Here is a 23059-nt window from a genome sequence, read left to right on the forward strand (position 1 = left end):
CCAGATGAACTGGTTTTAATTCAGTATATACAGTACATGATTAAATTAAAATGTTTTTTATTCTGTGTACTCCTGACAGTAGAATGAGCCACTATAAATCTATAATATTTATAGATAATCTATCTAAAGCCCAGTCCTGTGGAGAAAAAAATAAAGTGATATACCATCAAACTGCCAAAATCTTAAAAAATACTTTGATAAAAATGTTATATAAAATATAAGTTCACACAAGTACACATACATTCACATACATCTATTCATCCCCTCCATGCACTACATTAGTCTGTAAGCACTGCATAGTTCTGTTGGTGACACTACTCTATTTATTATGGTATAGTCTCTGTATGTAATCCTGAGTCTGTAGTAAGCTGCTGAAATGGAAATCTAATAATAGCATTTTCTAATACTGTTCACTTATCTACCCATCTCTCTGTTCCTCTCCCTCTCTTTCACTCTCTCTCTCTCTCTCTCTCTCTCTCTCTCTCTCTCTCTCTCTCACACACACACACACAGACACACACACACACACATATACACAAAGGTATTTAAGTGGTGTGTTGATGAATGTGAACTGACTAGCTGGCTCCGGAGATAAATTGATGAAGATCAGAGCCCTACCGAGGCAGACAATAATTCAGATTTAACACAGTATGTCACACGCGCATGTGCATGTGGACTCACACATGCAAACGTTCAGTAGTGTACTTTTGTGTAGTCGTACCAATCAGTACAATGAAATGATGTATACTCATCAGTCTGGCTAATGACTATAAAAGGATATTGTTTGTTTGTAGTTTTTAAACGCTAATACCGAACAGATTGATCACGAGAGAGGTTAAGTGTAGCCCATTTTCCTACCAGTGCACTGCTACATCAGTGCACTGTGAGGCTCTCCATGACAATAATAACTGTGGCAGTTACCTTGGCAACAGATTAGGCGATCAAGTGAGACAGAAATAGGAGCCTAGACATTAAAAATAGACTTTCTAAAATCTACTCTGAGTGATCATTCAGAAGAGATCAATGGAAGGAAGGAAAAGAATTGACATGAGTGGTCACCATGGCAACAGTCCAACCAGTGTGGAGCATTGTTTTTTTGGTAGGCTGTAAGGTTGTGATGGAGGGGTGAGGCATGAGCAGGAGAAAGAGCAGCATCAGAGAGGAAGAGAGCGAATGTGTGGGCGGGAAAGGAGGGAGAGAGTGAGGGGGGGTCAATGGAGGGAAATACAGAGAGTGAGAGAGGAATATTGGGCGTAATCCGGATTAAAACCGTGGGTTTTGGACAATCCCGAGTTAGGGCCGCCAAGTCCATGCCAACTCCCCACCCACCGTGACTCTCCCATGCCAAGCCCCAGCCCAAATCAGCCGCTCTGGCACATGCAGGGAGCCTCCATGACACACAAGCAGACAGCACATGGCTGCGTAAGGAACATCCCAAACACACTCAATCGACAAAAATCATTCATTTGCTGCTCATTTTTATAGTGTTTCTGATCACTACAAAATACCAATGACTAAAAATAAGACATGGTTTACATTTTGCATTAACAAAACTGCCCATTATCCAGAGTGGGCAGTTGATTGTAGTTCATTTACTTAGGCTTTTTGAGGTACCTGTACTTTACTCAAGTATTTCCATTTTATGCTACTTTGGTACTTTGCAGATTCAGATTATTAATACAACATATAAATCAATTTATAATGATTATGTATTATCATGGATTAAGCCACCCAGCAGTATATAAAGTAGCTGAAATTAGCTCCACCTTTACCAGCTGCACCATTACTGATGCTTACACATCATTAATTACAATCTGTGGATATAATATAAATGATTCTAAATAATTCCCAAACAATATTTTGCTGCTGCTTTTACTTAAAGGTCCAGTGTGTCACATTTAGGAGGATCTGATGGCAGAAATGTAATATAATATATATTATTATATATTACATATATAATAATATATACAAGATAAGAATGTTTTCATTAGTGTATAAGAACCTGAACATTTTGTGCATGTTACAGCTACAATAGTTTCTCCCTTGTGCTTGTAATGGGAAGGTGAAGTGAGGAAGTTGCAACTACATGACTAGATGTAAGAAGGGTGGGTATCACTATGTTTAGTTGGATTCAATTCACAGACTGAAAACCTATTATAACTTTTAAAACTGACAGTAAACATCACATCTCATTTCCATTTTTGTCTGTCTTTTTTGTTCTAGTTTCATAAGCATACTTTATATATATATATATATATATATATATATATATATATATAAGGTGTGAATTGCTTTAGGATTGCTTTAAAGGTCTAGTGGCGTCTGTGGTATGTTTCTGATGTTCTGCACTTTTCTCGCTAATTACTAGTTTCTTTACACTTGCATTTGAGTTCATCTGAGATTAAAACGCCAGTCTTCCCCATGGAAACAGCAGCTGGCAAACAAGGTCCGCTCTGTAACTGTGCCAACATCTATAACTTTTGATCTCAACTTTTTGGTTGTCCAGCCTGAAATTCGAATGGAAATTTAAATGTCTACAATTCAAACATAACTACTGGTCAACATCATCTGGTTAGGTGAACTATGTGATATGATCAAAAGCAGCTACTCCGTGGACCTTGTGGTGCAACATGTTTGTCACTGTCAGACAGAGACAACACGTAGCTATGCTCTATCATGATTTTTAGATTTTTATTTGATTATACACTAATACACTAAAACATGAATTTCTGCCAATAGATCTTCCTAAATGTTACACACAGGACCTTTATCTTGTTGGAATTCCAGATTGTATCAAGTCCATAAAACCCTGACTTCTCATGCAGTATTTGCCACCTGCAAGTTTCAAGCCAGGAGCCAGGAGATGGTTAGCTTAGCTTAGCACAAAGACTGGAAAAAGAGGAAAACAGCTAGCCTGGTTCTGTCTAAAGGGAACAAAATCCACATACCAGCACCTCTAAAGTTTGCTTAAAACATGTTGGATATCGTTGTACTGAAACTTTAGTGTAAAAACATCACATTGGGGTTTTATGGTAGGCTATGTGCCCAACTAATTCTTAGCCAAGCGCAGTAACTTGAACTGAACCCTACAGAATGCAGCTTCCTAATATGACACTGATGTCTGTTAGGGGTGCAGCTTTCTGTAGTGAAAAGCAGCCAGTTGTGAAGGCTAAATGTATCTGTTTAACATTACAGCACTCTCTGCCACGTAGCCTTTTCATAATTGGCTAGGATAGCGGTTTGAATGTAGCATATTGCCAAGAGTCAAACACACCCCCTGCAGCTTGACTTCACTGCTTATTTGAAGAATCTGCAAATTGGATTGTGTGTTTGTGTGCGTGGTGAGGTGTGAACACATTGTCACACTCTATCTGGTTGCTCATATGCAAAGACGTGGACTGTGACAGTTTTGGCAGCATGCGCGTGAGAAAGCGTGTCTCTGTGTACGTTTGCCCTAATGAGTAAATATATCAACCAAGCTGCAAGTTCGCTTACGCACATGTTTATATATTTGGATGACCATCTGGTTATGAGTGTGTGTGTGCGTGTGTGTGTGTGCGCACGTGTGAGGAGGCAGTGAATCAGATGTCTCCTTATACGATGTTGGTCCTGGCGGAGGTGTTTGACTTGTGTGCACAGATGATTTTTTGCAGACACTGATACCGCCTCTGATACAAACTCACACTCAGACATGCTCATAGAGATGAATGTTCTGCATCGTTCATTAGAGACCCCAGTAAAGTGTAAAGATGCAGCCAGTGACGGGAGGTGATGAAGAGAATAAATCAATGGCAGAAGGCCGCCCTTTTGATCTTCAAAAAGCCAGATAGAGTGAGATAAAGTGAGGAGGCAGAGTGAAAAAGAACAATGAATGGATGTATAGAGGAGTGGCTCTATCAGAACATCAGCCAGCAAACATAAAGATCAATCAGACAAAATGAGAATGTCAACATCACGATCCCGGCATAGAAATGCTGTTAGTCATGTGTAGCAAAAGCAGATTTTATAAATAAGACAAAGATCTCACAGCCACAAGCTCACACAAATAAACTTCAAAAGCTGCAGCGTTGCTTTGTACCACAGATCAAAGTTGGCTACTTGTTTTAATTTTATCCCTCATTTCATGTACTTTTGTCTACCTGACTGCATAAGAGAGTCAGGTATTTTATACCAGTGAGCACAGCGAGTTCAGCACAAGTCTTAATGACATTTCTGTACTGTACTCACTGTGTGTTTGTTAACTTTGTCCGTTGATATTAAATCACCTGCCTTTTAGGCTGTGTAAGGACAGATAACTTTCTAATGAAGCTACAATGACATATGTTTTATATTAACATATCCATTTATGCAATGGTGTAGAACCCAACAACGGATAAATAATTCATCACATCACTGTCATCATCGTGTGGTAATGCAGATGAGAACAGGCACTGCTTTTCAAGATGGCGTGTCAAAGTATTGATTTTATGACAACACACTGTAGCTCTTGGCAGGTGATTTTAAATCCTTGGATGTCAGATCCGAGAACAAAGGCCCCTGAATGCCCCAGCAGAGAAGAGTTTTCAGACTGGATCCTGCTTCCAGCTCCATTTCCTCTTCCCAAAAAACTTTTTTACTAAAAAAGTAAAGCGAACAGAATGATCGCATGATGACAGTAATGGATTAACAATCCATTAACAATCCATTACTGTCGACATCAATCCATTCAAAAAATGGTTCAGGTGTAGTGCAGTGTAGTGTAGTGCACATTGATTCATTGTTTTATACCCAAAATAACTGAAAATAAAGACAGCCTGGTAGGTTGACAACAGTTATCAGTTAAAAAGCTATGGACTAACAAGCACTAATAATACCACTAGAGTAAAATTAAGGCCACCAGTCATTTCAACCATAATTTAATTTCTTAGAATAATCATTCCAAGTTAACGCTCCAATCCTACATTGAAAACATATTTATAAAGTGAACATAGGACTGAATGACTGATTTAGGTGGCTGTCTTTGCAGGGTTGCTCTCCTGTGTTGGAGTGCGTGAGGTGATGTCCGGGTTAAACCAACCCTCCAGTATCATTCTAACACTGACCTGCTCTGTCCTCCAGCGAGGTGCCAACACTAAACCTATAAGCCTTACTGAGTCACCCTGCCGGAGACAGTTTCTCCCCGAGGCCCAGCAAGGTGAAATCTGTCTCAACTCTGAACCCTTCGCCTGCTCAAATCTCTATCTTTGTCCATGAGTATCCCCGTCCCCTCAGTGTGTACCATACACCTCACTTTCTACTACATAGATGTTAAAACTGATAAATTGGCGTTGACACACTGCTTAAGGATGAAGATGGAGGTTTAATAGGTGCTTAATCAGTTAATCCATCAACATAGAGATTCAGCGTCAACCCTGACTTTATGTGGACTGAGAATCAAGAGAGGGAGAATAAGCAGCTGAGAACCAGAGAGAGGATGGGGGGGAAGTGGATGTGAGGTGTAAGCAAAAAGAAATGAGAACACAAGCTGCATAATTATGTGTAGTTGCTCTTCTCTTTCTCCCCCAGCTACAACTCTGCATCTCCAACAGTCCCTATGGAGGCCAGTTGTGGCATTCCAGTCGTGAATGGCTGCGAGCAGCTACACAGCAGCTCCCTCCTGCTCCTGGGGCTCATTTCCAGGATGTTTGTATCTCTAGTAGCACAACTAGAGCAGATCAATCCAACTATCAGTACCCACATAAACGCTAATGCACACTTAAGGAGCATCTTCAATGATAAACCTATCTTTAACATTTGGATTTAGGTTTAGTTTATTGAGGGGGATGCTGTATATTTGTTTGAAGATAAGTCTGAAGATAAGTCTGAGATGCAGCAGGAATCAGTCACAACTACCTCCCAGCAGGGATTCATAATCTCCCTATGGTACATGTGTGGTCATTTTAATAACCGACTTCTTATGGAAGCACGGAGAAGGCGTTGACATTACAGCCGACAGCATCCCGAGGGTCATTACATATGGATAGAGGAAGTGTGAAAGCAGAGTCAGGGAGGAGTGAATAGATGTTGGAGGTCTGTTTTTAAAATATATCTCAGGGGAACCTGCCACATGCGAGGCAATATCACAGCCTCCTTCTCGCTTTCTTCTGTTCTGCAATATAGCACACATTTGCTAGATAAGCCTCATTCTGTACAAACAAAATCATCCTTCACCTCCGTGGGTGCTGTGAGCGCTCCACAGGGATTTGCTAAATAAAAGCACGATGATCTAAAGGTCATGTGAAGACAAACACGAGCACGCTGACTCGCATGTAAACACTGTTCACTAACAAATATTGGTTTTGGCTTGGTGTATGCATTGTGCTGAGCTGAAAGCGTACACGTGGCGTACACACAAAAAACACGCACACACATGCTTTCTCGGATGAGCTGACGGCTCCTGAATGACAACACTCATTTGACTCAAGGGAGTCTTGCTGAGGAGTCCTGCTGAGTGAGCTGGTCTATGTCAAGAATGAGGTGTAGAGATTCTATAGGAACACACCCACACACACTCTTGATCACCTCCTGTGAAGTGTGCATGTGCAGAGGCGTCCTGAGATACAAGAAAACCTTCAACCACGTCTTCATGGATTCTACCTATTGCTCCAAATGAACTACAGCTGCAAACACTATATTTTAAAATACACACCTAGTGCTTCAAAGCAGTGTTAAGGCCTCAGCATGTTTCAAACAAAGTGCTTGTCTGTTCACGCAACATCTCCTTTCCAACAGTGGAAATGGAGAGGGGTGCACCCGACAGACAATCCAACAATCACACCAACTTCATGCAGCGATTGTTTGTCTTCTGTCACTTTTTGTGTATGCAACTGAGTGTAACCCCATTTATGTTCTGTTTTTCATGGAAGCATGTTTCACTTTTAGAAGAAAAAAAGATGATGATGACTAGGTTATCCTTGGACAAATATATGTAAGGGATTGTAGGGTAACTTCCCCAACAGCACTTATCAGAAAGAAAGACTTTTATAATCAGAGTCATCTTATATCCAGACCATTACGATATTTAAGGAGGCACAGGGAATGAGAGTTATCCAGTTTATGGTTCGCACTGAGCTTTGTATGTTGTAACGCCGATTGTGAAGAGTTACATCAACTTTTATGTCCTCAAGGTGTTTAATCGTGGTTCTCTTGTCGAGAATGATATATTGGTTGTGCTAATTACTATCATGGTTTATTTTAGTTGGCAAAAAAAGTCAATGAGGTACTTACTGCTTTAATCACTCACTTAACATTCCAGTAGCTGCAACCCCTGAGTCCATTTGTTTTGCAAATGGACAGTCCTAAAGACTGTTTCATTAAGTGCCCTGTCTTCTATCAAGCTCCACTTCCTATTCCATTATTGGAGATCAATATCACGGTGGTGGGAGGATGGACCTGCATGTTTAGCAGTCCCACTCTGACCAATGGCAGCTCACAAATGGGACTGTAGCCTATGGGAGCGGGATCACAGAGCCAACATGAGCGCGGTGTTGACAGTAGTTAGGTAGAGAGTGCTTCATCAACGTTTCTCCTCAGAGGTTGTGTGTACCAGCAGGCGCCGAGGTCCCACAGTCCATCAGACGGCCTTGGAGACGTCGATTTACACCTGTCCCCCGCCCTTAATGGCAGGAATTAATCACAGGTAGCAGGGGAATACACAAACAGACACTCCCAGACAGGACCGAAACCCATCCAAGCACATGTATACCCACAAAGTACACTGAAGCTCACGTTTTACACACAGTATTTATACACACACACACACACACACACACACACACACACACACACACACTGACCGTAGAAGGGAATCTCTGGAGCCGTTTGTAATCTTACACAAACAACGAGTGTTATATTCCCCTTAATGTGTGTGTGACTCATGCATGACGAATTGACTCAGGCCTGCAGGCTGTTGTCATGGTGGGCTCATGAGAACACACCCTGGCATTGCCTCTGGGACAGCAACCTGTCCAACGATTCCTCGGGCAGGACGGCACCTGTGCCGACCAATGAGATACATGAAACCACAGCGGAGGGACCAATAGGTTTTAGGATTGAGGGAGTATTAGCGTGCGTTTATAAAAATTCATGTCAGCAGTGATGTCCCAGATTAGATGGTTTTGAGCTGTAGAAAAGCCAGATGCAGGGAAGGCACTTTACGGTGGGAACGTACAGGCTGTCACACAGAAACTAAAGCTAAAAAAGCAACTGGCTCTTTTCATATTATCAGTGATAGCACTGAGTGAATAGGAGTGCTTCTGATTAACAAAATTTAAGAGATAACCATGTATGACATCTTGCCTTTGTTTATACATCGGGCAAGTTGTTGTATGTATGCCCTCCTGTTAGTGTGTGAAACAACCCCATATGTGGTGAAGCTAACAAGCATCCATTAAATAACTAATTTACCATGAACACCACAAAAAAGAATTCTCTTAATAGAGTCAGTAAGACTTTATCAAGGAGAAGGCAGCCTATACTCATCAGGTGGCCAATTGGACAGTCAGTCAATATGTCAGTAAAGTCCATTTACACCTGTGGAATTGAGATTGAATGCTAAAAGAGTTTCACTAACAGGTTTATAACTAACTGTAATGACCCTTTTTAAATGATTGTTACATGATTATTGTGCATTGGCTTCAATAAAACAACAGGGCGCAGTAGTGGTTTGAGCTGAATGCTAAGCATGTTTACCATGTTATTGCAGTTAAGCTTGTTAACGTTTGCTAATTAGCACTAAAACTTACGGTCAGTACTTGTGCAGGTTCATTAACCAATGTATTAGATGACTCAGCTAGAGATTTAAGGGATCGCCAAAGTGATTAGAATTCATGCTAAGGGGGCATGAATGCCTGCTCCTAATTTCATGACAATCCATCCAGAAGTTGAGATATTTCAGTTAAAATCACAAATCTAATCCTCAGGGTGCTTCTACAGGAATGGTCAGGGGATCACCAGGGTCAGTGGGCTTCATGAATGTCTATACTAAATGTTTGGCTATCCAAGCAATAGTTGTTGAGATATTTCAGTTTGGGTCAAAGTGGTGGATCAAGCAACATTGCCATCCCCATGCTGCTAGTGGCTAAAAATACTCCTGAAACTGAACATCAGCTGCTAATGCAATCACTACATGTCAACCTGAGTTCAAGTTACTAGACAGCAAGTATCCACCCTGCTGAAGTATCCTTGAGCTATCTACTGAATAGCTTCCTATTTGCTGAAGAGATACTGTTGATAGAACTCTGATCTCTTAACTTCCAGTACACACAAAACCTGTCTTACATTGTAAAATAGTGTATACAGTTCTATAGCTTGTAGACCTGTGGAGACATTTCAAAACCTGTAATTCACTGGTTTACTGAAACATTGTGTACATCATAAACTCTGAGGCATTGCTGTCCAGTAAGTTGTTCTGGAAATGGAAGCCAATGTATTAAGGCAAAAACGCAAGTGAAACTGTACAGGGCTGGTGGAAGTCATGCGTGTAAATTTTGATATTTTGAAAAAGTTTTGGCCATCATCTGAACATTTCAACTTTCTGGACAACAGATATAATCTGCGCAAAGATGATCTGAGGCTTTCTGCCACCGGGTGTCCTGGTTGCCCTGCTTAGGTCGTGACATGCAGCACCATCTCGTGACGAGACAGTCCTCTTGGCTTCCTATCAACGCCCTGCAGACTGAGGCCATGTGTCTGCTCGCTTGTCTGTGAATAACTGCTTCTCGCTGACTTCGCCTTCACTCGGTCTTTTTACTCTGGCTCCGTCATCTGCTTCCTGTCTCTCTTGCATCTCGCACTCTTGCCTGTCGATTCAATTCGACTCGTCTCTTCTCTACTTTGCAACCAAACTCTTTCGCTTTTTTTTCTCTCCTTTCCTCAATTGCTTTTGTGGATTACATTTTCTTTAGTGCTTGTCCTCCCTTAACAACCCTCTGTTTCTGTGTCTTCTCTTTCTCGCTCTCGCTGAGACCCTGCAGCCAGGATGACTAGTCCAGTTGATGAGCGACACTGCGCTTCCAGTGTCTCATGAATGGGGGGAAGCAAATGCTGACCAATCACTCATTATAACACCAAAGGAAAGTCTAAGTAACCATTCAACCGGCTGATATCAGAACAAGACTCGAAATCACTTCACTTTCATAACTCGACACAACAAAATTCACACTCGGAGCTTTGTCAGCAGGAGATGTTCAGCCAAAAAATATTTCTCCACATCATTTACTTCATGAACTGGCTGACATTTATTCACTCAATAATTCAAGAGTACCACTAGCCAGTGTGAGTCAGTACCTTCAGGGGATTGGTTTAAACTGCTAATTCAGAGTCTCTCTAATGAACCCAATGCTGAACTTGTGGTTTCCAAAGATGTCCCAAGAAAACCCCAAACAAAGGAAATATTCCTTTACTAGATATAAAATCATGTTTAATACTCTCTACAGAGCTGATGTGCCTCTGTGGATAAAATGCTCATCAATAATTTCTCATTCTGTGGCAGACAGGAATGAGTTATTCAAACTAAAATACAAGATATTTCAGCATGTACAATGATGCATAAATCATTACTGCCGTGACCTTGCGCTAGTGATTAGTTTTTTAAGGTTCTGAAATGACTTCATACTTTGACAGAGTAAGAAAGAGAAAGATGGGGGGGGGGGGTCATGTGAGACATGCTTGTGTAACGTGATGGCTTCTGGAGAAGACTTGACATACAAGCGCGAGGAAAAGATAGGTAGAATGAAGAGGTACAGTAGAAAACTGTGACTGACGGCATTGTGGACTTTTAAGGTGAGATGTCCCCACACTGCTCTGGATCATCTAATGTCCAAAGCTTCTGTGTAAGCTAATAGTGTCCCTCTTGGTTGACTAACCTCCCCCCATCAAGTCACTCAGAGGGATTAAAGAAGCTAAAGCCTCCCTCTCCCTGCCATCAGCCACATTGGACCAGGAATGACTGACTGAAGTAGGGAAGGATTCATTCTCAATGTACTTGTAATTTAAATATCGGTTGTAACAGTAGGTATGCACAGTAGAAATTACTGAATACACATGCACACATGATAAAAACGAGGTTGTTCTTGCGTCTCCATTTCAATTCAAACTCCCCGAAGTAAAAGCATAACTCGGAAGGCTACAGTCACATGCAGCAACTCACCTTCCGATCATAGTAGAGTGTTGCTGCACGGCGGCCTCCAGGAGGCGCTCTAGGATGGTCCATTCTCCCATGGTTGGAGTTAGGAAGCATCCACTGGGTACAGAAATTCAGGTGGGGGGGCTTCCCAGTCAGCAGGGCAGTGTTGGTGTTAAAAGTCCCTGTTCTCTGAGTCTTCAAGTCCACTTGTTGGATTGATATGAGGTAGGGAGTGGCTTCAGGTGGCTTGTGTAAAAGAGGAGTCAAAAGCAACCTTAAAGGAGCTCAGTGGCACCTTATTGTTGCTACTGTGATCTGCCTTTTGTCTTTTTTTAGGCACACACGCCCCCAACTGCACCTGAGATGGTCGGACTGAAGCTTGTCTATACGCTAGCTGTACACAAACCCACCCTCGTGTTTCTCAGAGTATGGAATTCTTTGTCTATGCACCTGCTCAGATGAGCGTGCTTGTTCCCCTCCTCTGGGTGCAGCTGACCCTGTTTACCTCCTAAACAGCTGGTCTGTCATATGGTCTCACACTGACAAACACACACACCTGGTCCAACACACATAGACACCAGCGCTCATCTACTTCTACTGAGCTTCAAGGAGCAGCCGTAGTTTGTGCAAACAGACATCCATCACTCGCACACTAACTCTCCGCCCTCACACACTGGTTCTTTGACAGCATCAGTAGTAACTCTGGGCGGGCTCAGGTCCATACACTCATGTGAGCCTGAGTAACCAGGGATCTGTGTCTCTGCTTGTTCTCCGCTCCTCCATCCTCTTTGTTTCTTCCTCTTTCCTTCCCTCTGTCTCCTCTTCCAGCTATTTTTCCAATGGATTCTTTCTCCTCCTCTCTGTTGCTCCTCTCCTTCTCTCCTGGTTTGGTTCAGACAGCGCTGGACTGAAGCATCACCCTCCTCCTCGTCCTCCTCCTGCTCCTTCCCTCTGCTCGAAAACCGTGCGAGAGTCGCTGGTTTCCCCTTGTCCTCGCTGCCTCTCTCTCTGTCTCACCCTCTCTGTGTTTCTCTCAGCGTGGTTGACGAGAGGCAGCCCTCCTTTCCTCTCTTCCCTTCATCTTGTTTTTTCCTTCCTACTTGGTTTCTCACTCTCTCTCTCTGCTTGCGCCCTCCACCTGCCTCCGTCTCTCTCTCTGAGCCAGTAGGCAGCCAGACCAAGCGTGTGTCTAGAGGATTAGGGAGAGGAATCATCTCTCTGCTCCTCCCCCCTCTCACTCCCTCTCACTCACTCTCCATCACTGTGTTTATCCCCCCTCCTCCTTCTCCTCCTTCTCCTCTTCATCTCTTACTGCTTCACCAAACCAAACCCTTTTCCACTCTTCTCTCTCACAGCACCCAGTGCCCATGATTTTGTCTTTATGATGTTTTTATCATCTTCTGTGCATTGATACCTCCTGTGAAAAGGATCTTTGCTGTCTATACACACACACACACACACACACACACACACACATTCAGGCAAGAGACCTTAGAGGCAGTGCCATGCAGAGGCTATGCATAGAATGTATGTGTGCGTGTGACAGAGAGAGAGAGAGAGAGAGAGAGAGAGTGGAAATGGAATTAGCGACAGTCATCAAGATTTAGTTTGCTCGGAGGATGTGCTCTCTCTCTCTCTCTCTCGTACACACACACACACACACACACACACACACACACACACACACACACACACACTCTGTAGTCAAGATGACCACTAGAAGAAGATGACCAACCATTACAAGGCATCACTGATGGCAAGATTATTTTCATTATCGATGAATCTTTTGATTATTTCATTAATTAAAAGTGTATAAAATGTCATTGAAAATGGCCCTCAGAGCCCGTGTTGGCAGGTACCACTGAGGTCACTTTATTTTAAAGAAATATTGAGGTTTACAGTGTGTAACATTTAGAAGCATCTCCTGCCAGAAATAAGAATCTTTTTCATTACCTTAGAATGAGCTGTTTTCATCTCCAGACGCGACAGTTTACTGTCCATGGAGTACAGTAGCCCAGAGCAGAGTAACCAAACACTGGCTCTAGATAGGGCCAGTCACGTTTTTTGAACGTGTCGCAGCCACCCTAATTTCTCAACAGTTATGTTTCTTAATGCCAATGATTCAGTTTACTTTGATATTAAAAGCAGAAAATGAGCACATTTGAGGAGCTGGAACCAGCAAATGTTTGACATTTTTGCTTGATACCTGACACGAAGCAGCTACAATCAATGTTCATTGTATTATAAATGGATTAAAATCATCCGACTCTGCAGTCGTATTTGGTGAAAAAACGAGCTGTAGCCTTAAATGGCACACAGACCAAATTAGTGAGTAGCTACTGGACATAGTGGAGCATTTAGCAGATAAAGAGTTAGATATTTCCCTCAGTCAGTGGAGATAAAAGAGCTGAAAGGACAATGAATATTGGAGTAATTCAGCATTCACGCAACGTTGACAGCAGAACAGGAAAAACACCCCTTATTCCAACTTGGGAGTGGCAATGTGATTAATAGCTTAAATTAGCTACTTTAGTTACATTATGTATTTGTTACCAAGTGAAACCAGATTTACAAATTACAAAAATGTAATACAATTTGCTGAATTAACTGTATTAGTATAAATATTGGTTATTAAGTTTATTGACATGTCTGCTGTTCTTTTCACCAAGTGGTAGAAATCGTGTCAAAAATTTGCAATATCTTTGATGCTCGTGTTTCCCCACTCAGCTGCTTGTAATTAAGTTTTAAACAATGATATGAACGCAGTATTGTGTTCATCAGGTTCACACAATAACTAATATTCATTCATATACACACAGGAGCATCAACATGCAGTGCAGTTTTAGTTGCATCCTCTGAGACTCCCCAGTTCCCGGACCAGAGGAGTAGTAATCTATTCTTAAGAAGGTGATGAGTGACTGCACACACACATACACACGTAATCCGTCCTACCCCATGCCAAGACAATCTGGCAGCACTGTGTCTCACACGTGAATGGAGTAAGGCAAAAGGGAGAAAAAAAGAAAAACACAAACAACTCAGCTGCAATCTGCCTCCCTCTGGCATGAGAAAAAAAATATCCGGGTGACTTATAGCTCTGTCATTTGGCTATAAAGACCATTCTCTCGACCACTCTCAAAATAGATACATATAGATTATTTCTGTAATATTCTTACAGAATTCAGATTTTTAGCCACCAGACTGTAATATTTCTCATATTAGATGGATTAGATGGACATTCATATTCCCCAGAGGATGAATCCTCCATCCATGGAGGATAGCTCCACCATGAGGTTGACATTTGGGGTTATGGGTAAAAATGAATAAAAACTATTAATGGATTGTCATAAAATTTGGTGGACACATTCTTGGCCCCCCTCAGGATGAACTGTACTAACTTTTGTGGTTCCTTGACTTTTTATTTGGTGCCATCATCAGGTTAAAATTTAAATTTGTCCAATACTTATAGGACCACATATCCACCTTCAGCTTGGTTGTACTTTTAGCACTAACTAACAATGTTAGATTACAAACAGGCAAACTAAGATGGTAAACAGTGTGTTAGCATGGCCATCAAAAGCATGTTATCATGCTGTAGAAAGTACAGACTCAGAGAGCCGCTACCATGGCTGTAGCTTTATCTTATTGCACTTCTATATTTTTCATAATGGTGTCCCACAGATTTGCAGTTGCATGTTACATAACCACAAAATCTTTAGGCCTTCAACAATGACAAATACAAATATTTAATAATAATAAACTTATTTCCATAGTTTTTTTTGTCAAAGCCACTGGAGAGGGGCTAAAGAGCTGTAGGTTGCCTACCCCTGTTATTGGTTGTTATGTAACAATTTTGTCTAAGGGAACATTACCAGGGTTGGGGGAGACGTTGCTACGTTTACTGTAGAATAACACAGCCACTGCTGTGAAGTATTCACATTAGCCTCGTCTACAGCGTAGGCAGCTGTGTATTCTAATGTATTCTGCACTAAATCTTTTAAGTAGAAACCTAATGGACGAGGTTCCTTGGGGACAAGCTGTGACTCTGAATCTGCAGGTTAATTGATCAGCAGGTAGTTGGCTTTAAAAAGTTTATAAGCTGCCGAAATGGGAGGTGGTCCGGGGTCCACGACACATTTACAAGGAGGAAGGGCTGCAAGGTGGGTGGGGGGCATCTGCAGACTCTGAAGGTAAAAGATTACAGTTTCACACTGATTAACAGATAAGAAGCTTTGGTGTAGCTCCGGGCACCATGGGACAGAGTGCGTGTATGGGTGTGTGGGTGTGTGTGTGTGTGTGTGCCCCTTGTTCACACCAGCAGGTCACTGAAGGCAATTATGGTTTTAAGTCAGAGGGTCTGAATCAATTATTACACACCAACTTCCTCAAAATGCATTTCTCTCTAAGATTAAAAGATTCTAATACATCTACTTCAATTTAACTCCACTTAATCACATAATCTAATTATGAGGATTAAAATGCATACATTTCTTTAATTTCTGTTACCTCTTTTCTTAACTTTTAATCAAGTCCAACACTTTGTTAATCATGGTGTCATACCATTTTAAGCAGATAAAAAGTAACTATAGAAAAGCTGAACGTTTTACTCCCTGTAGTTTTTCCATTGAAAATAAATCACGCCGGAATACTGAACGTTTTATGAACCATCACCTACAGATGCTAGCCCAAGAAATGTAGGATATATTACAAGGCTTACATGTTTGACATTGCAGTAATCTTGAGAAATATCAGGCACACTGATAGCCGACATAAACGTCACCAATAACCCTGCAGTGGATAGTAACCTGACCCTGTTATTAACCTGACCTGTAGGTCTTTACTCATGTATAAGCAGAGTAGTGACACACTGACATTTGGCCTCAGACACAGCTGTATACTATGAAACCATATTCCCGATAGGGGTCACATTAACTAACACACACAGTTTGAAAATGGCATTTCAGTAAGTGTGAAAGGTGAACATGGAGGACACAGACACTTTTCATTTCCGTTTATATCATTAATGTGACATATTAATTTGTTAGCAGTTGTAATCATCTGAAAGGGTCAAACAGGCCCCTCAACAGTCATTAAGTTGTATATACACAGTTCCATTATGTTGCGTTTGTGGCTTCGAATGTTGTTCAGCTCCTGTGGTCTGAGGGTCGGCACTAAGTGATCTCTCTAAAAGCCCTCTTCTCCACATACTTCAGCTTGAGTCTCCTCTTGAACCTAAAAGAGGGGGAGGGAGGTAAGAGAGAGGAGGAGACGCACGTTTTTAATCAATATACACCATATGAATCTGTACATCACAGTGAGGCTTTGAGGAGATGTTACGTAAGAGTGAGAGGTCCTTACTTGGCTCTTTCTCTGGGTTCGATCAGGTTCCTCTTCTGCAGACTCTTGAAGCGGTCTTTGAGGACACTGCCCTCTGGCTGCAGAGGCACAGCATTACAGGAGGCAAGAGGGGGGAGACAAGCCCAGACACATCTATGTGAGACACTCTGCTCTGACTTAATGCTCAATTCCCACCCAAATTAGACAATCCCATTCACACCACAAAGGCTGATTTAAGTAGTATTCAGAGACATAATGGCAGGAGATAAGAGAGAAGAGCTGAAATTTTCCACTGGCAATTAGATAATATGAAACTGTAATGATCCCTGTGGGGAAAGTGGATTCTTGCACTATTAGAGGGTAGGATAAAGCTTAGAATAAGACAATGCTGAAGATAATACACCAACTAAATTAACCAAAACTCATTACAGATAAAGACTGTGTCCTCACTGGCAAAGGTCAGAGTGGATGAGTGAGCAGTTAGTGACATACCTTGAGTTGTCGCAGGGAGCCGGCCAGCTCATCGCTTAACTGAACCTCCATGTCCTGAGCCTGGAACCTGCAAATAAGGCCCAAAATGTTTACAACCACAGGTAAAGATAAACATAAGACACAAAAAAACATTTGTCTCCTTCGTTTAGATGGAAAAAAAAGGGGGAAAAGTGAAAATGTAAGGGCTTAGTTGGAATAAACATAAGTTGACATATACACACACATTACAAATAAATGACTAGAAACATTTGTGGTCACTTCAATGAGGCAAATTTACATGAAAAGGCTCAGACAGAAATTAATACCAGAGACATCATTTGTATTGCTGAAAGGGGAGTGGAGAGCAAACACAATGATGACCACCCCCAACAGAAAATGGATGTGCATCTGTAAAACTTATTAACAAGCCCATCATTCTTGGACTTGAAAATAACACTATTGCCAATGAATGCCTCATTTTCATTTTTTACATTGTAACTTTCACATTATTTGCATGTGGTTGCACGGTTATAATCTGTGATCATTTAACACATTATTCTGCTCCAGAGCCCCTCAGGTCTGGCAACCAAATGCTGTTATTTCTTTACAAAGTTCTCTATCCACCTTTGATTTTTTTCACATTTTGGATGCATTCAATATTGGACTCGCACTTGCTGCTACCTTAATAACATATTCTCACACACCAAAAGATCACAATCTTCCTCTCTTAAACCAGGTCTGCACTAGGTTCAAGTTAAACATCAGATATGGTGACCTCTAGTGGCGTTTAAGGGATTTCTACAGGACACGTCCACTGGGTTTAGACTAAACGGACAGGCAGGTTAGAAAAGAGTGTTGGGTGTGTACTTTAGTTTGCCGAGGCGTCTGGGTTGAGCTTTCTGGGCCTCCTCGTTGGCTTTGCGCTGAGTCTGTTTGTCCATGGTTTTCTGGTCCTGCTGTTTGATGGAGGCTTTTATGGAGCGAAGCTGGAAGAGCTGCTGCCGCTGGTCATTGTGCCGTCTGTTGGCCAACCGCCGCTGCGCCTGGGACGGGAAGAGAAACGGCAAGGTGGATTGTCAGTGGTGAGTGGAACTATGATTGTATTTAAACTTAATGGAGACCATTTGATGGAAACCATTACAATTGACACTTTTTGGTTTTAGAGTTTCAACATTGTTTAATTTTGGTTAGTTTATTAGTTTGGGGATCCATCTGAAAATGAAAAAGCTCCCCATTTTTAATAAGTTAAGAGGCATGGTTCGTACAGCTTTTTTTAGTAGAATTTAAGCACTTTCAAGGTACTTAAACCATAAACAGAAAAACACACAAATCTGATGGCTACTTGTTTCTAAGGAGGCACAATAATTATTGGGGTGGATAAGTTATCAGCTGATATTAATAATTTATTTTGAATTCTTATGTGAAACGATTGATGTGTTAACAATTGTGTTGTCAGATTTGGTTAGAATAGAGCTAAAGAACAAGTCTCTTCAAGTTCCAACTTTGAGCTTCAGGAGTCCTACACTATGAATGTGTGTGGTTTACTATATAGTAGAAATAAGAATTAAATATAGAAGAAATAGAATTAAACATTTCCTAAGTACAAGTCTGTAAGTATGAATTGCATATTTACCTTAATTTTGTCTGCCCTCTCTTTCTTCCTCTGCCTTTCAGTCTTCTTGTCTGCCAGTGAGATGGCTCCCACTGCCACGTCCTCCTCTTCCTCATTAGGAGGTGCCTCTTCTTCATTCTCCTCTTCTACCAGGCCTTCTACCTGCTCTCTCAAGATCGTCTCCTGCAGAACACACAAACACAAAACTGATTAACTATCAAAGACCCACATTAGGAGTTAAGCAAACATGATGGACGAGCTGGAACAATCATCCGTACCTCTGTTGCTGTGTCTTCTCTGTTGACAGCCAGCTGTCTCTCTATTTTATCTTCCTCCTTTTGTCTCTTGACCTCCACCTTGTGGGCCTCCTGCAGCAAGGCCTGGGTTCACAGAGAGAGGGAGAGGGATTAACAGTCAGCGCAGGTCATTACAACAAGATAAGATCTTATGGGAATCATAACAAAAAAAAAAAAAAAAAACGTAATCAAGACATAAACAGCATAAATAAACTGCATGTGTTCCGGATAAACTCAACACCAAATCACAACATGTAAGACCTCTGAAACTGTCATATGCAGGTACATCACTTGTTAAAGATGCTAACAGTGTAAGTCTGCAGGCTGTAGAGTTGGTTTTACCTGATGGGAGAAGAAGTCTGGGTTGTAGGATCCTCCAGGAGCAATCACCTCCACAGCAGGAAGCACAGACGGCTTCTCATTCAGCTTCTCTGGACGCTGCCAACACAGTGATGCAGCCACTTTAGTCAAACTCAAAGCACCACACATACAGTACAAATTATTAGTCCCCTACTGTCTGTGCATTAGCTTAAATCAGTCTATAAGAGGACGTTTTAACAAAACAAAATGTTTTCTCACCTTGACAAGCTTCTTGCCCGTCTGTTGAAGGTACCAGGAGTCACCTTGATCTTTAGCTACATTAAAAAGAAGAAAATGGTTTCAAATATAAGGACTTGTGTGTTAAATACAGTTTCACAACCTGGCAGCCAGCACTAGTGCAACATTTCAAATTTTCAAAGCCATGCAGCTGTAAATCTATCCATCTAAATTACTGCACATTGTTAGATATTTAGCTGGTACTGCATTTCCCTCCTCAACTTCAATATTTAGTTGTGGTGACCTAAATTGACAGTTCACATGCGCACATCAAGCCTTGGGTATTGCCAAATAGGCCAGCATCCACCAATTGAGAAAACAAAATAAAGCCCTGGTGGCTTCCTCTTTTCGATTCCCTTGATCACCAGCACCTGGCAGGCATGAGAGGCTTAGCTGAAGAAACTTAAATATGCATCCACTTGCACCGTGCCCACACGGATTGCCTGCTGTATGGAAAATGTAGCACAGCCTTAGCCTCTAACTCCCACATAGAAGGAACCAAGTCCAAGAGATGCACAGATCATTTTAGGTCAATATGTTGTCATCAATCAAGTTCTTATGGATGGTTAAAAATCTATTGTAATATATAATGGAATTTGGATCCTAGTATAAACTCTATATTTTTACATCTACGTGTGTATCCTCAGATCCCAGACAACTGTTCACACAACAGTCATCTGAGCTCCTATGTGTTGTCTTCACATTCCCATGAAGGAAATACTGGGAGCGCAAGGATGGGATCATCACTGGACGGAAAGACAGACAAACACACAGACACACACTGCACTCACACTCTTGCCCCCATATGTCGTAATAGTCTCTGTCTGGGTTGTTGTTGGCCTCTGTCACTGCCTTCTTGGCTGTCCTGTTGACCGGCCGTCTGTTCAGCAGCTGTTTCTGCCTCCGTGGCACCACGCCTTTGGCTGCCAGCTGCTCGGCCTTCTGGCCAATGCGACGGAGTTTCTTGGCATTAGGTTGCTGATAGGCCAGCACACTGGGGGGGGTAAAGGCAGAAGGGATGATTAGTTGATAACGAGAGACAGGAGGAGGTAAAGGAAACAGATAACATGATGGAAGACTTGAAGCAAAACCAGCAGCTAGCAGTTTAGGCCTGTTTGATTTAACACCGTCTATTTTATGATGTGTGTATATCCTCAGATCCCAGGACACCGTTTACACAACAGTCTCCTGAGCTCCTATGTGTTGTCTTCACATTCCCATGAAGGAAATACTGGGAGCGCAAGGATGAGATCATCACCGGACACACGCAAACATTAAAATAAACAAATGCAAATTGATTGATTTTTCAATACATTTTTAAAATCACAGATCATTTAACAGATACATATATGAACCAGAGGAACACAGAGGGGAAGCCTCCGTCATGGTCTTTTGTTTCTACGGTGATGTCTGACAGCACACCACTTACTTTATTTATGACAGGTTGGGCAAGGGTGACAAATTGAGTTACTATTGCTATAAACACAGATGGTAAAATAGGCCTGAAGTGGATCTCGCAACGTTAACATAAGTGACATTATCTGTTGTATATAAAACAATATCTGTCCTGTGAATCAGATCCACTATAACATTGTATGGGTTCTTCCCTTGGCCCATGCAACACCCTTCCACCAAATCCGAATCAACTGAATCTAGTCACAGAAGAAGAGTAAAGCACAATGAGCCGTGATGAATACTGACTCTTTAGGTGGTTGAATGAGGGAGTCGTGCTGCAGGATCAGGTCTATCCTCAGAGGTCGTGACGTCTTCCCTTTCCTCTTCTTCCCCTCGACAGGTTCTGCGACTGCACAAAGAAATACAGAGTAGTGTGACTGAGCATCAGACACACGGTTAGATTTTACTTTAATGACTCAATTTGGTTTTTTTTTAAAGCAACATAAAAGGGATACTATATTTAAATTTAATTTTACAGCCTTACACTGTAAATGACAATAAAACAACCGTGAATACTTGAATATGTATTTATATAAGGATAGAAAAGAACTTTCAAGCTGGTTAGTCGCTTATGTGTATTTCATTTACATGTGCAACTCTGGGAAATGCAGGACTATGTAGTTGTTTTCACTGATAAAACAATTTCTTCCAACTGGAGGAAATCTATACTCAATTTGTGTAATTATATATATTCACCCTTTGGTTCAGGTTTCTTTGGTTGTCCAATGTCCAAAAAGAACAAACTGTCATCTGACTTCTCAGACAGCAAACCCCTGAAATACAGAAAGATCACATTATATTACATGTTACACTTAAATTACAAAGAAAATCATTAATCATTTATTGTATAAAATAAAGGTTGTCAAATTAAACAAGATTGTACATTTAACAATAATTAACCTCAGATCTGTTCCTCGTTGTTTGATCTGATTTTTCAGTGCTTTTGACACAATCAAATGATAGTATTGTATTGTTTTAAATATCTGGTATTTAGAAAGTAGCAAAACTTTTGACAACCATAGTATAAAATGTCAGACAACAGTATAAAAAAAAAAAAAAGTTTCAAGAGACCATGGTGACATTTTAAAGCTTTGTGATCTTTTGTTTTCAACCTATAGTCCAAAACTATAGATATTTAATTTACAAAGATACAAATAAAAAAAGAACAATAAGCAGCAAATACTTAATACTTACTAAGAGATGAAAATGTTTTTTTTTTTATAAAATCACTGACATTCAGCTCTTATAAAAACTACCAAATGGCCTTAGCCATGGCTGACACCATTACTGGAGTTCATGTGAAACATCACAAGCACTGTTATATAACCTCAGCAGTCTTTTACAGACAAACAAACCCTCCATAGGTGCTAACTGACTGGACTCATTCAGCAAAGCAACTTGAATCTTCTGGTTTTAAGACACTGTCGCCATTAACGAGAATTACATTTAGGAGGACAACAACACCATCACCACCACCACCACCACCACCACCACCACTGTACTGAGCGCACTCAGCAGCAGTGATAAACACATAACACATGTCCGTGTGTGAGAGAGGCGACGACAGAAAACGGGACATTAACAGTAAAAGACCCCAGGAGGAGACCTCGTGGTGGAAATGTCTGAGTGAAGTCCACGGGTACCACAGCTAACTCACCCCGTGGTCCTCTCCTGGTGTCTCACGTCTTCTAAAAACGCGTCTACGTCGTTTATGTCGCTGTGTTTGTTCCAGCTCTTCTTCTTGTTCTTGTTCACGCGTTTTCTCCGACCACTGCCAGGATCTGAAGTGGACTTTAAATTTATGAAACCTGGCTGTGAAGCCACCACGCGTTTTAACCTCCTGCCCGGCGCCATGTTGGAGGAGCGAAGAGAAACACGTTTCTTCTTCTTTTATGCTGGAGAGACGTCGGTGGCGCCACCTGCAGGTCGGACAGTGTCAGTGCTATAAAAACTGGCTACATATAAATAAAAGTTTATACTTGTTTTTTTTTGTTTTTTTTCCACTGTAAAATATTTTATAAGGTTTGATAATGATTTGTATTTACAGCAGAGTGTGTATATTAACCAAGCTTTGTGTGAACAACAAAGACTATTGTTATTGATGGTTTTAAATTTTATTTTTTATATTAATTACATAATAAATACAAT

At 41.3% G+C, this 23059-nt stretch overlaps 2 protein-coding genes across 2 annotated transcripts in view; both read right to left on the bottom strand.

Moving 5' to 3' along the window:
- The window catches only part of LOC127362533 (gap junction delta-2 protein), a 28221-nt gene extending 15847 nt beyond the window's left edge, over positions 1 to 12374 (bottom strand). Inside the window, exon 1 of the mRNA XM_051398317.1 lies at positions 11168 to 12374. Within this exon, the coding sequence (XP_051254277.1) occupies positions 11168 to 11238 (71 nt within the window). The 5' untranslated portion in view covers positions 11239 to 12374. The remainder of the gene's footprint in view (positions 1 to 11167) is intronic.
- Positions 12375 to 16139: 3765 nt separating this feature from the next.
- Positions 16140 to 22795, bottom strand: nop53 (NOP53 ribosome biogenesis factor). Its single transcript, XM_051396659.1, has 12 exons — positions 22569 to 22795; positions 21608 to 21684; positions 21158 to 21260; positions 20248 to 20450; positions 19439 to 19494; positions 19202 to 19297; positions 18842 to 18943; positions 18585 to 18746; positions 17819 to 17994; positions 16973 to 17039; positions 16502 to 16578; positions 16140 to 16375 (listed from the first exon to the last, which is right to left on the bottom strand). Exons 1-12 carry the CDS (start codon positions 22763 to 22765, stop codon positions 16315 to 16317), a joined length of 1377 nt encoding a protein of 458 aa, XP_051252619.1. The 5' UTR covers positions 22766 to 22795; the 3' UTR covers positions 16140 to 16314.
- Between the last annotated feature and the right edge of the window lie 264 nt (positions 22796 to 23059).

This window comes from Dicentrarchus labrax, unplaced genomic scaffold (genome assembly GCF_905237075.1).
Source record: "Dicentrarchus labrax unplaced genomic scaffold, dlabrax2021, whole genome shotgun sequence".
Taxonomy (NCBI): Eukaryota; Metazoa; Chordata; class Actinopteri; family Moronidae; genus Dicentrarchus; species Dicentrarchus labrax.

What these genes read in the sequence shown, in the direction of transcription:
- nop53 (XM_051396659.1), bottom strand. Translation starts at nt 22,765, where the DNA reads ATGGCGCCGGGCAGGAGGTTAAAACGCGTGGTGGCTTCACAGCCAGGT. An exon ending in CACCAGGAGAGGACCACGGG is followed by an intron (nt 21,685 to 22,568) that starts GTGAGTTAGCTG and finishes TCTGTATTTCAG; the next exon opens with GGGTTTGCTGTCTGAGAAGT. An exon ending in GAGAAGACACAGCAACAGAG is followed by an intron (nt 18,747 to 18,841) that starts GTACGGATGATT and finishes TGTGTTCTGCAG; the next exon opens with GAGACGATCTTGAGAGAGCA.